Genomic DNA, 12087 nt, shown 5'->3' with positions numbered 1-12087 from the left:
ATTCTCATCCTTCCATCTCAATTCTTTATGTTTTCTGCAATTATTACTGACAACTCATTAATGGAAACTTCAAGTTTCCAATTCACTTAGTTATTTATTACCTTTCCTAATTATTTTTTCTCTGAAAATTTATGTGCAAGGAAAATGGCAGAAGGAAAGCACCAAAAGAGAGGAGATGGGACACAAGTGACGTGGGAACATCATGCTTTCTTTTTCTACTCCTTACATCAAAATTCTTTGCTTCAACAAGCACATCAACCTCACCAAACCCTTTTTCATTTTCAAACAAATTATTATTTTCCTCTTATTTCACTTCACCAAATTCACTGCAATAATTCAAATCCATAACTTTACTTAAAGGTTGACATAGGAAAAAAAAACTGTTTTTCAAGGAGAACAAACTTGAATTGCCATGCACTTACTATCAACTAAAAAATTCTAGAGATATATAAGTGGATGTAAACCTTAATCTCATAAACTAGTTTTATGGGGTTGAGTTAGACTTAAAGTCTACTTCGTAATATGGTATTAAAGTCATTTCGATCTTATCCTAACAAGTATTTGTTGGGTTTATCTTGTCCTCCGCTATCAAACCACCCATAATATAAATGAGTGCAAACTTCAACTTCATGAACCGATTTTATGAGATTGAGTTAGGATTAAATCTACTTCATAATAACCAGACATTAACTAAAGTCAAGTTTTGAAACATTATGAGAGATTTAAAACATGTTTTTTTTTATTATTATTATTGAGAATTGAAGTGAATTTGATTATTTTAGAAGGAAGAGGCATGAAGTTGAGGGTCAGAAGAGAACAAGAGAGCATGTGTGTGTCCCTTATTCTCTTCTCTCCATGGAAGCAGTCATTATCAATTTCAAATCCCAAGCCAATGGAATTTACTGCAGCAGAGGGAAAATTTCACTACCACAACAACACACATGGAATCCCAATGACCACCCACCTGAACTCAAATTGGTACACTCTGGTGAAATCTCAAACATAACAGATCTCTAGATATTGTTCTGCATGTACGGAAAGAATAATCAAATCTCAATCGTTGAATATCCAAAAACAAGAAATTTTAAAGGGAGAAAGAGGTGGTAGGTCCTATAGGAAAGAAGCACTAACTTTCATTGTTCATGCATATCTTCATTAGGCCCTGCAAGACTTTGTCTGGAATATCTTGTTCACTGCCCTACATTGGCTCATGTTTAGGAGTGTCATTTGTTTTTATTATGCAACTTTGTGGTCCCCACTTCCAATCCTTTCCCACATTACAGTGAACTGCATATACACAAAATACATTAAATTTATGTTCACAAATACAAAATATTCATATTATATCATCCCCTCTTCCCCCTTCTCTCTCTCTCAAAATCATTCAAGCACTCACACATATCATATACAGACACATTGCACTTCCAGCTTTTCCCTTGCTTCCCTCTCACAGCCTGTCAAGCCTAATTATTAACCCCATCATTCTTGTTTTAAAATTTCAGCTGCTTCCTTTCTTCTCTCCATGTAAAGGGTTGAATTCAACAGCCAAAGAGATTTTGGTGTCTCAGGAACTTTCTCCAAATTCCATAGACTTGGATTCATCCTTCCTTTGATTTTCCCTTCAACCATGACTCAAGGAGAGCCATGAGAGAATTGGCCTCCTGTTTTGTTGGTATTGGTTTGATTAGTAGTTAGACTAACCTATGGGAAAAAATGCTGGCATGAGGGAGGAAGATGCTCAATGAAATTCATCACAGAAAGCTGCAATTTTGGTACTACTCACAACAGGTGATCTTTTACATAAACTTTAAACAGACATCAACCCCTTGTGATATAAGTCTTTTTTTTGTACTTTTTTCCTTGGGTGTGGAGTCTCAGTCTCCAAAGAAATGAGGTGAGACAAGGTGTTGTAGTTCTCAGATTTAATGCTTCTTGAGTGTCTCATCAATTGAGAAGGTTGAAGACCGTTTCTGATTGCTTTGATTGCTCTTAAAGTGGTGTTTATGCCCATCCATGGTGACCATGCATGAGAAAATTTCTGTTGACTTGTTCATGTCTTGACATTTAAACTCCTTGTGTTTGTGTGGGTGGGGTGTTCTTTTAATTTTCCAAGTCTCTACTTGAGCTTCTTTAGATATAAAAGTTTGGTTGTTGTCTTTTTGCTTTATTTTCCTTTCCTTTTCATCGAGCCTGGCTTTATAAGGAGCAATTTGAAATGAACACTTTTCTGTGCCTGATTTCTAAGAATAGTAAATCAAGATCAATGATATGGGCCTGACCTTAGTGGTGGTAGTGGTGCTTTCATCCCACACACAGACCCACCTAAATGCCAACATCAAATGTTCATTATTTCATACTTCTTCAGCATAATGGCAATGTTTGTTCAGACTTTTGAACCTTGCTACGCAAATTCTCTGTCCCCTCTGTACTTTTGGTTAGGAAAGTTTCCCCTGTTTTGACAAATTTATTCAAACATCAAAGTAGAAACCTTGCAAGATATGGCTCTATATATTTGCACCTAAAAAGGAGGCAACAGAATCTTGCTATTTAATGTTTGCACATGATATGAAGCTTTATTATGACTAGTTCTTTTGGAATTTCATATGTGAATTCCTTAGTTTCTTCAATTAGTATTTGATGTTTCTTGAGATCACTGGAAGCAGAAAAGGAAATAACATGTTTCATTCATTGTTGTTGAGCATAAGCATAATAGAAGACAATTTTCCAATTGTTGATGCCATTACTCAGCACTCACTAGGCACAGAAGTTGAACCCTGATAGTGGTGAGAGAAAAAACTTAAAAAAGTATCATTTTTTTACAGGCATGGGAACTAAAATTGAATATTCCATAAATCTTCTAGCATCCTCGGTAGACAGCAACAACTTCATTGTGGGTGGTGTGGATGTCTGGGAGCATTATCAGCACAAAGGAGTGACTAACAACCATTTCAGTCTTGGAATTAATAAATTGCAAGATCCCCCCATGGATAGGATGCTTGACAGAAACAACATAGAGTCCATCAAAAAGACTATGCAGATGCATGAGGACATCTTCAAACAGCAGGTATCATATCCATGTTGCAATATTTATCTTCTCATATTAACAGTACAAAATTCAGGTTGCCATTCAATTTGTGGTAGAAATGTCACACACACAGCATGAAGAAAATGTCATAGGGTGATAAAAAAAACTTGCTTTGGTTCTAAATTCATGTTCATTCCTGATTGAATGTGTTAGAATAACACATTGGTTGAGTTTATGGGTTTGTGTCATATGGTTCCATTCATGAAAGGTGTTGTTTAGTTTGAGAATTTTTTTTAAAATTAAAATATTGATAAACAAAAAGCAGTGAAAACATTTTACTGTCATTGTTTTTCAGTGTTTTATGTATTCACTTTTTTAAGTAAGAATGAAGTGACATCTTCTTTAATTAAAATGATATAAAAAAAAGGTTCTGAAACCAAATACTACCTTATACTCCAAGGCCCCAACACAATGGAAACCAAAGTACATATCCCTCTTTCCTTTTACCCCTATTGAAAAGTGGCATGTGAAGAAGGGGAACAAGAACTGTGAAGTAAGTTACTTTTTTTAACCGTGTGTTTCTACTTTTTGATTCGGGGATGTGAAATGAGGAAGAAAATGGACATGTGATTTCAATCCAACTGAATAGAGACTTTCACCTTTTCTTAATCTTTGGACTGTACAAAAAAATTGGTAGTAATGTACAATCATTATTCTTTTTGACCGTGACCATGCTGATGTCAAAATCAATGTAAGATGTTTTGCATTCTGTGACATCTGTACTGTATCAATGGCCAATTTTAATAATTCTCCAAGTCTAAATAATTGTACGTTCATAATTCCTACTAGGCACCATATGTAACATTATTTTGTCAATTTTGCTGAAATCTCTTTCACATCCCAAGGGACAATGTGACATGCTGAGATTTGAAGCTATTACCAGTTGGCAAATAATGATGAGTGTTTGGAATTTGTAGGTAAGGGAACTACACCGGGTATACAGTGTGCAAAAGATGCTGATGGATGACCAAAGAAAGGAAACCAAACAAAAGAAATTTTGGACTCCAATGAATGGCATAGACATGAGTCATTCTCATTTCCTTCAACAGCAGCAGCAGCAGCAGCAGCAGCAGCAAACTGCTACAACACTAATTTCATATGGACCTGATTTCCATGTCCAAAGTTTGAAAGAGGTGACATGCTCAAAGGAAAGGAGTGGAAGCTGTTCTGGGGAGACCATGAAGAGGCAAAGGGGTTTTGACCTTCAAAGGTGTGCTGAGAGAGACATTTTTGGAAGGTGTGAAGAAAATGAGGCAGGGCCTAGCTCCTACACTGCACTTGAGAGGTGTAAAATAAGCAGCAATGGTTGTGATGAAGACATGGAAGTGGATTTGACTTTAAGCATAGGAGGAAGCCAAGTTAAGAATAATAATAACAATAACAATAGCATTAAGAAACCTTATCATCTTCTCCCATTAGGGTGCTCAGACTCACCCAATGGGAAAACTAGGGAGCTAAATTCTTCTGTCTCTTTCCAATCGGATAGGGTGGGAGATTGCAGTGACCCCACCACTCCCATGAGCAGCTCAAGTGTGACATTTGATCAAGAGAGAAAGGGTCCACATTGGCTTTCTCAAGGTTTAAAGCTTAAATAGGAGAGTTTAACCTGTTTTATTCTATCATGTATCCTTCATCTCAACTCTACATGGACCACTGAATTTTTATGGTTCATGTGTTCAGATTCCTAGATTAGTTTTTTCTCTTACTTTATTCCAATAAATGGATAACTTATACTACTCCCACTTCTGAGTGTCCCCCTCTGTAAATAGGTAGAGTGAGTTTGATGTGCTTCTTAATTTACTTTCATTTTCAAACCTATTGTAAAGGCATAACCTAGTACTACTTGGCACCATATGGGAATTTAAGCATACAAGGAATGCCAATTGTCAAAAGACTACATCAAATCAAAATGGTTAAGGTTCTTCTTGTCCCAAATTCTTGTTTTTGAAAATGATGTTATTCTGAACCTTCTTCTGGAAAGAAGAAGAAAAAATGCACCACCCCCTAGAAGGATAAGAGCATCACATGCATGGCAAGTGGCAACATCTCAAAATTGGTTATCAACATCACACCTTTCCACATTCTGGAGAAGAAGGAAAACCAGTCTTCCAGGAGCATGTAGTGTGTTCTTGTCTTAAAATCACAAAATCTTGACACTTAACTTGTGTCAAAAATTAAGAATTAAGAGAAGAAGTGATATATTGAAAACTTGCATTACATTTTTTTCATATCATGAATCACAAAAGAGGTTGTTAATATATCATTTCTGAATTAAGAGTGATGTCTTTCAGAAGTGTAAATAGTACAGCAGCAGTGAAAAAAAAGTTGTGACAACATACACAGAAGTTGTTTCTTTTGTGTGGTAATGGGGTTGTGACTGATTCATTTGTACACCAAGAATTCAAGTTGTTTAAGATGAATATTAAAGTCCATAGTCCTTTCTGAGGAAAAGATTTAGAAGAGTTGGAAATTGATGGGACCCCATGACTGAGAAGATAATGTTAGGCAATTTCTTGTCTGCTAGACTTTGGACTCGTGTGGTTCCTTGATAAGGCTAACTACACGACAATCTCCAAATACTAGTGTGTCTCCAACAATTTATTAGCCAATCTTTTTTTAGGCACTTTTTTCCATCTAAAAAATTCTTCAAAAGTGGGGTTGTTTTTAAAGTGAATGTGTACGGATCTACACCTTTTAATTTTCAATGCATTGAAATGATAATGAATGAGCTCAATCATAAATTACCTTTACTTGCTTGCTTCAATGTACCTCATGATTTTTCCATCTTAAAATATTGGTTGAGGTTGATGATGTTATTATATTGGGTTAATCTAACATGTAAATATGATAATTTAAAAGAAATTATTACAAGAGCCAAAACAATTTTACTATATTTGATCATTTATTATTAAACCAAAGTAGGATAAATATAACTTTATTAGTAAATCATTAAAAATAAATATCATTAAATATCAACTAATCTAGAGAAAAAATAATAATTAATCATTATATTGACTAAGTTAGATATTATTATTTTATAAATTAAAAAAATATTGATATTAAGATAATTTCTATTATTAATAAAAATTTATAAAATTGTTTTTAAATTTGTATTTAACTGTAGCTATTAACTATTTTAGATTTTAAATTAACCTTTAATTAAATTTGTAACTAAATTAAAATTTAAAGTAGTTAGGAGCTAAAACCTTAATAGTTAACATAGTTAACATTTGATTTGCAAACTTAAGAAATCCAGTTATGAGCTTAAGCAAACATATTGGCAATTGGCAATGATATTTTAAGTTTCATCTGATTTTCTTGTGTGGCTTTGAGGTGAATTTAATTGATGATTGTATATTCCATAAGTTTTGTGATAGCAAGTGTTTTTTATTAACTTTGTATGCTGTGAGGATATGTTGCTTGCAAAAAAATAATATAAATTTATTGTATGAAACCAATAGATTTATAGCTACAAATTTTGAGAAGAAATATCTAAGTAATGATTTTTTTTTATTGGGCTTACATAAACATCAAGATTGGGTACTCTAGAATTGTCTCAAAGTTTTAAGAAAATATAGTGTGCAAGATTATAAACCAGGTAATACCCTTGAGGCTAAAGGAGACAAGTTTAGTTTTGATCAGTGTTCTGATTATAGTAGATGGTATAAAAGGATCATTTAAATTATTTTATGATAACAAGTTAGAAGTTTTATTTTCCAACAATAATATATAGACATCAAGTTCTTGGTTATTAAAGAGTTAGTGTAAAAAGTTGTCTATAAAACATATTAACACAAATTCTATGATGATTAGCTCACTAAAAAATTAATTCCAAAAGATTTTATGAGTATACTGATCCGTGTAATTTCTTCAAGTTATATTCAATTTTAGTGAGAGTTTGTAATTTTGGAGGTTTACATGACATAGACATATATAATTCAAGTATATTTTCTGCAGAAATAAAATCTCAATATACTTTAACATTGATTTTGTTACATAATGGAATTAGACATGTACACATTACATCAAAATTTCATACTACACAACCATGAATTGAATAAAGACACATTTGGTAAAATATAATTATAAAGTTATATATATGAGAGATGGTTGATCTTAATCCAAAGTTGGTCTTATATATACATTAATGATATTAAGAACACCAAATGTTATTATGCTAGATTAAAATAATTGATTAAATAGTATTAAAATATTTTGATAGTTATGTATATGAAAGGTTATGTAACTTTTAATGTATAATTTTATTTTGTAATGAATAAATAGAAATAATAAAAGACAATCTCATCTTTCAATTAAATAAGTTAAGTCCCATATCACAATACATTCTTCTCATTTTATGAAAGAGAGAAATTATTATATGATTATCAGATAAATTAAGTGTCCCATTTAATTTCATTTATTTATTCTGAAAAAAAAAATCAGATAAATTTCCATTTAAATATTTTTTTTAATTAAATTTAAGGGTTTGGTATCTTATATACCAAGAGTTCAACTACCTATCTAATCTACTTTATATTATAAAAAATAAAATTTAATATTTTTAAATAAAATAAAAGTTATTATGCTACAGGTTCCTAGAAATTAATACTCGAATTAATTTTTGCCATAAGTTTTATTTAATATTTTTCTTTTATCTTGGATTCAATATTGTTTGGATATCCTTGTCTTCCACATATTATATGGTTGCATTGTTAACGTTGTTATCCATGTAATGTTCCTCTTTATTTCACCTCACTTTCTCTTCTTTTGTGTTTTTGTGTTGTAGTGAAGGAACATTCTTCCAAATACACCTTCTATTCTTTTTTCCTTATCTTACTTTCTCCTTCTCTTTATCTCCCTAGCTCAATGAGAAAAGTTCCAATCTTAATCATTAAAAAAAAATATTATATCACATCTCATAAACTTTCACGGTAAGAAAATCATTAAATAAAAATCAAATTTAGAAATAAAAAATAATTAATCACTATGTTAACTAAATTCATACTAATTTAGAGGTTAAAAAATAATTTGTATCTAAAGTGATTTTTATTATTAATTAAAATTTATAAAATGATTTCTAAATTGGTATCTAAATTAGCTACCCAAGTTTTAGCTACTAATATTTTAGATTCTAAATTAATCTCTAAAGGATTAATAAAGACTAATTTAGAATATAAAGTAGTAAGTGACTAAAATCTTGGTAGCTAATAGTTAGATAACAATTTAGAAACTACTTTATAAATTTTTATTAATAATATAAACTAGTTTAGATACCAATTATTTTTTAAAATAGTCATTAATTTAGTCAAATAGTAATTAATTATTTTGGTATCTAAAATTAATTTTTATTTAATATTTTTTTTAGTGTTTTTTATTCGTTTACTTATTCATATCTTTCAATCATATTCTCTTTCTTTATGTTTCTTTCACTTAATCAACTTATCATGTTTCTAATCTTTTAATAATGGATGAAGGGAAAAAAGGAAAAAAAATTATTCAACTATATTAAGATTCACAAAATCAGGACTTCAGGTTTTATATATTACTATAAACGGATAACTTGGGGTTATGCCTTTTTATTTTGGAATAATAATAATTTTTTTGTCTCTTTTCTTTTATTAATAAGAACTTGCTTTCATTCCCAAGGAAGCTTGAGAAGAACTTCAATTATTATAATGCAACTGGGAATTAACAAATATACAAAATACATATTCATAAATGAAACAAAAATAAATAAAGAGAGCAATGATGAACTCGCCTAAATAGACAATTAAATAGGAAGATATTTACCCAACATAAAGTGAATAATGTTACTCACTAGTACTCTCACACTCTGCTTCATATTTTCACAATTCTCACCCTTTTATTACAACTACTCTCACTTTTCTTTATCCACAACTGCACTTTGATTCTATCATCTTACAACACTACAAAGCTATATAGGGTTGGTACCAAACGTTTTTGTAAAGAACATACCATGATTTCACTTTCTTAGTTCACCCTGAAACAATCAAACCTTATTTCCCCTTGTCTTCCTGTCAAAACACCTATTCTTCCCATCTTAGTAATAGCTTGAACAAAAGCATTGTTAAAAGCTTTTTGATTTGATGCAAACAAGTTCACTGTGTCCTTTGATCTTTCATCTGTAGCCAGAACCTGATCAGAAGTGAATAGACCCTTTCCTTGCTGCAGATTCTTGAAGTATTGGTTATCAAAGTTTTGGGGGGTGACAGGGTCCATGTTGATGGCAATTCTAGAATCAACTCTCAGAGGGCATGCCTGTCTAAGTTGGAAGGCATATTGTAAGTTTAGCGTTGGGTCAATTAGTCTTTTGGGGCTGAAATTGTAGATCCTTTTTGAGAAGTGATTGCAGTGAGAGAATCCAATAGTATGTGCACCTAACACAAACAAACAACACATCATTTTCAAGGTCCTTGGAAAGAAAATTGATAATCTATGATTGAATATGTGTGTAAAAGTGTATTCTGATTGAATTTCTTTTCAATTTGATAATTTTGGTTGAATTGTTAAGAATTGGACTTTAAGTCAAACTCAACCTCACAAAACCGGCTTATAAGGTGAGGTTTGCACTCACTTATATACTATGAAATGTTAGGATCTCCAACACATCTTTCTCACGCCAAAGCTACCAACTCGTGTGTGAGACTATATATTATCAGTGATCCGATAACAGCCCGATAGCGGGTGGTCTGATAAGCCCAACAAACAATCACTAAGATATGCTCGAAATGACTCCGATATCATGTTAAGAAGTGAACTTTAAATCTAACTCAACCTCATAAAACTGGCTTATAAGATAAGGTTTACATCCACTTATATATATGAAATGTCCTAATATTTAGTCAATATAGAATCTCCAACATGAATACTAAAAAAAAAACAGAATCAGTGAGTGTGTTGAAGTTACCTGATAAGGCAATCATATCTGTTTGGGAGAGGCCATTGGAGGCAAACATGGAATTGAGCTGATCTAAATTGAAATGAGTCTGAGGAAGACGGCGTTGAACACTGGCAATAGTAGATATTCTCCCATCACGCCTTCCCAATTCAACTCTATAAAATGGTCCCCCAGCCTAGAATTGAAGGATTGTTGGATAGTGTGATGAGGAGTGAGCACAGTGGAAAGTGTTTAGCATCTAGAGAACTACTTTATGAGTAAACTCCAAGTAGAAAAGCAATGTAAAAGTTATATACCAAATTGATGACATCTCTAGTGGCCAGAGCAAGTATATCAGCACAAGAGACTTTGTTTCTGCACTGAGGCTCACTATCAACAGCTGCTTTGGCTTTTGCCACAGTGTCAAAGCCATCCCCAGCAAGTGAATTGTCATCAGGGTGATTTTTCTCTGCCTTGTTATTTGGAGATGCAAGCAAAATGGAACCATCACAACCCTGTGCACAAATTAAAGCAATATCAATAGCATTTCAAAAGCCATGCAAATAAAAATCATTCAACAATGAATGAATATAAATGCACATATTATATAAATATTCTTGCATATTTTTATGTTTAAAATCTAATTCAACTTTATAAAATCTATGTTATCTTCACTTATTTATTATAATTTAATTATATTTTTAGTTAATACAGAATTTACAAACATTCGATTGGTGATCTCACATCGACTAAAGATGAAGACATTTAATTGTATATAAGTGGGTGCAAATTTCATCTTATAAGTTGATTTTATGAGATTGAGTTAAATTTAAAGTTCACTTTTTAATATGGTATCAGAACTGTTATCGGATCACCCATAATATGTTGAGTTATACTTAAAGTACACTTCAAATATTACTCCTAGAAGAGAATCATTAAATAATGAACATAACCCAACAAAACTAAAAGGATTTCTAATAAATTTGAGTTTAATATCATGAAAAGTGTAAGAGAATATGAAAGAAAGTGTCTCTAGCATTCTTGTGATTATGTTTATGCCATGAAGTAATTAAATAGATAGGCTTACACACCCTCACAAAGCAGTCATGGAAGAAGAGTCTAAGAGTGGAAGGGGCAGTCACAAAGGTCTGCTGAAACTTCAACTCCACAGCAGAACGAACCAACCTTTCCACATTGGGGCATGTCTTTCTATAGAAGCTGGGACTAAGTTGAGCTAAGCTTGTTTCTGCACAAATTATGAGAACCAAAAAGGAAGAAAAGATCATAAGAAAGCTATGATCCCCCATTACTAGTTCTTCACTTCTGTTTACTTTTTGCTGCTATGAACTGATTCTTATGCTACACATTGTAATATATATATCATATATCTAAATATGTGCACATGTATATATATATATATATATGACATGCAATGATAAAAAATGGGATGAAATTGAAAAGGATTCTAAATTGGAGAATGATGAATAAGATGAACCAAAGTCAGTTTCATGGACAGTCTGGCCATATACTTCACATGCAATAGCGAAAAATGAGTGGAGAAAAGTGTAATTGAAGCTAAGATGAGTTCAGAATTTAGTTTAATTTTTATGACATGCAAGTGGGTTGGAATCCACATCGACTAGAGATTAGAGTCTTTTATTGTATATAAATAGAGTTTAAAGTCCACTTTGTAACAGTGTGAGAAGATTCTCGTGAGTGAGTAAATAGTATAGAAAACATTTACATAATCATCATCCAATCATGAAATCTTTATATGATAACAACATGTTGGGAAATGAGGATGAACTAATATCAAAGAAAGAGGCATTGATCTCTCACTTTTTCTTTTCAGAAGTAAATTATAATTTTCCATTTATATAATCAGGGAGAATGTCAATGTTTTTTTTTCTATATATTCAAAACTTTCATCTCACACTTATATAACTCGGCCATCAAATAAGTAACACATTATTAAATATTTTTTATTATTGATCAAACTCGGACCATATATATTTGACAAAGTTATAAATTAATTTGTGTAAGCTAACTTATAAAAAATGTTTCAAATTAACATATAAGAAAATCATTTAATTTATTTATATTT

General features: G+C 31.7%; 2 protein-coding genes across 4 annotated transcripts; one reads left to right on the top strand and one right to left on the bottom strand.

The window, feature by feature from the left end:
* The first annotated feature begins 1304 nt into the window (after positions 1–1304).
* LOC137821006 (uncharacterized) lies at positions 1305–5020 on the top strand. 3 transcript variants are annotated; one of them, XM_068625391.2, is made up of 3 exons: positions 1305–1788; positions 2823–3064; positions 4003–5020. In XM_068625391.2, the coding sequence occupies exons 2-3, from the start codon at positions 2825–2827 to the stop codon at positions 4678–4680; spliced, it is 918 nt and encodes a 305-aa protein (XP_068481492.2). In that variant the 5' UTR covers positions 1305–1788; positions 2823–2824; the 3' UTR covers positions 4681–5020. The 3 variants fall into 3 exon arrangements, with proteins under 3 accessions (XP_068481492.2, XP_068481494.2, XP_068481493.2); XM_068625393.2 differs by having other exon boundaries at positions 1377–1788; positions 2862–3064; XM_068625392.2 differs by having other exon boundaries at positions 1525–2783; positions 2862–3064.
* Positions 5021–8718: 3698 nt separating this feature from the next.
* Positions 8719–11373, bottom strand: LOC137821388 (peroxidase 16). The gene is made up of 4 exons (XM_068625954.2): positions 11075–11373; positions 10301–10498; positions 10014–10179; positions 8719–9483 (listed from the first exon to the last, which is right to left on the bottom strand). Exons 1-4 carry the CDS (start codon positions 11288–11290, stop codon positions 9077–9079), a joined length of 987 nt encoding a protein of 328 aa, XP_068482055.2. The 5' UTR covers positions 11291–11373; the 3' UTR covers positions 8719–9076.
* Positions 11374–12087: the final 714 nt, after the last annotated feature.

This window comes from Phaseolus vulgaris, chromosome 9 (genome assembly GCF_051622355.1).
Source record: "Phaseolus vulgaris cultivar YP4 chromosome 9, ASM5162235v1, whole genome shotgun sequence".
Taxonomy (NCBI): Eukaryota; Viridiplantae; Streptophyta; class Magnoliopsida; order Fabales; family Fabaceae; genus Phaseolus; species Phaseolus vulgaris.
The sequence above is the reverse complement of the archived record's forward strand: the minus strand, read 5'-3'. Positions and strand labels throughout refer to the sequence as shown.

Bases quoted from the DNA above. Each gene is read 5' to 3' on its own strand.
- LOC137821388 (XM_068625954.2), bottom strand. From the start codon at position 11,290: ATGGGGGATCATAGCTTTCTTATGATCTTTTCTTCCTTTTTGGTTCTC. The intron at 10,499-11,074 runs GTGTGTAAGCCT...ATTTGTGCACAG, and splicing joins TCCATGACTGCTTTGTGAGG to GGTTGTGATGGTTCCATTTT. The intron at 10,180-10,300 runs GTATATAACTTT...CTTCAATTCTAG, and splicing joins CTAGAGATGTCATCAATTTG to GCTGGGGGACCATTTTATAG.
- LOC137821006 (XM_068625391.2), top strand. From the start codon at position 2,825: ATGGGAACTAAAATTGAATATTCCATAAATCTTCTAGCATCCTCGGTA. The intron at 3,065-4,002 runs GTATCATATCCA...TGGAATTTGTAG, and splicing joins AGGACATCTTCAAACAGCAG to GTAAGGGAACTACACCGGGT.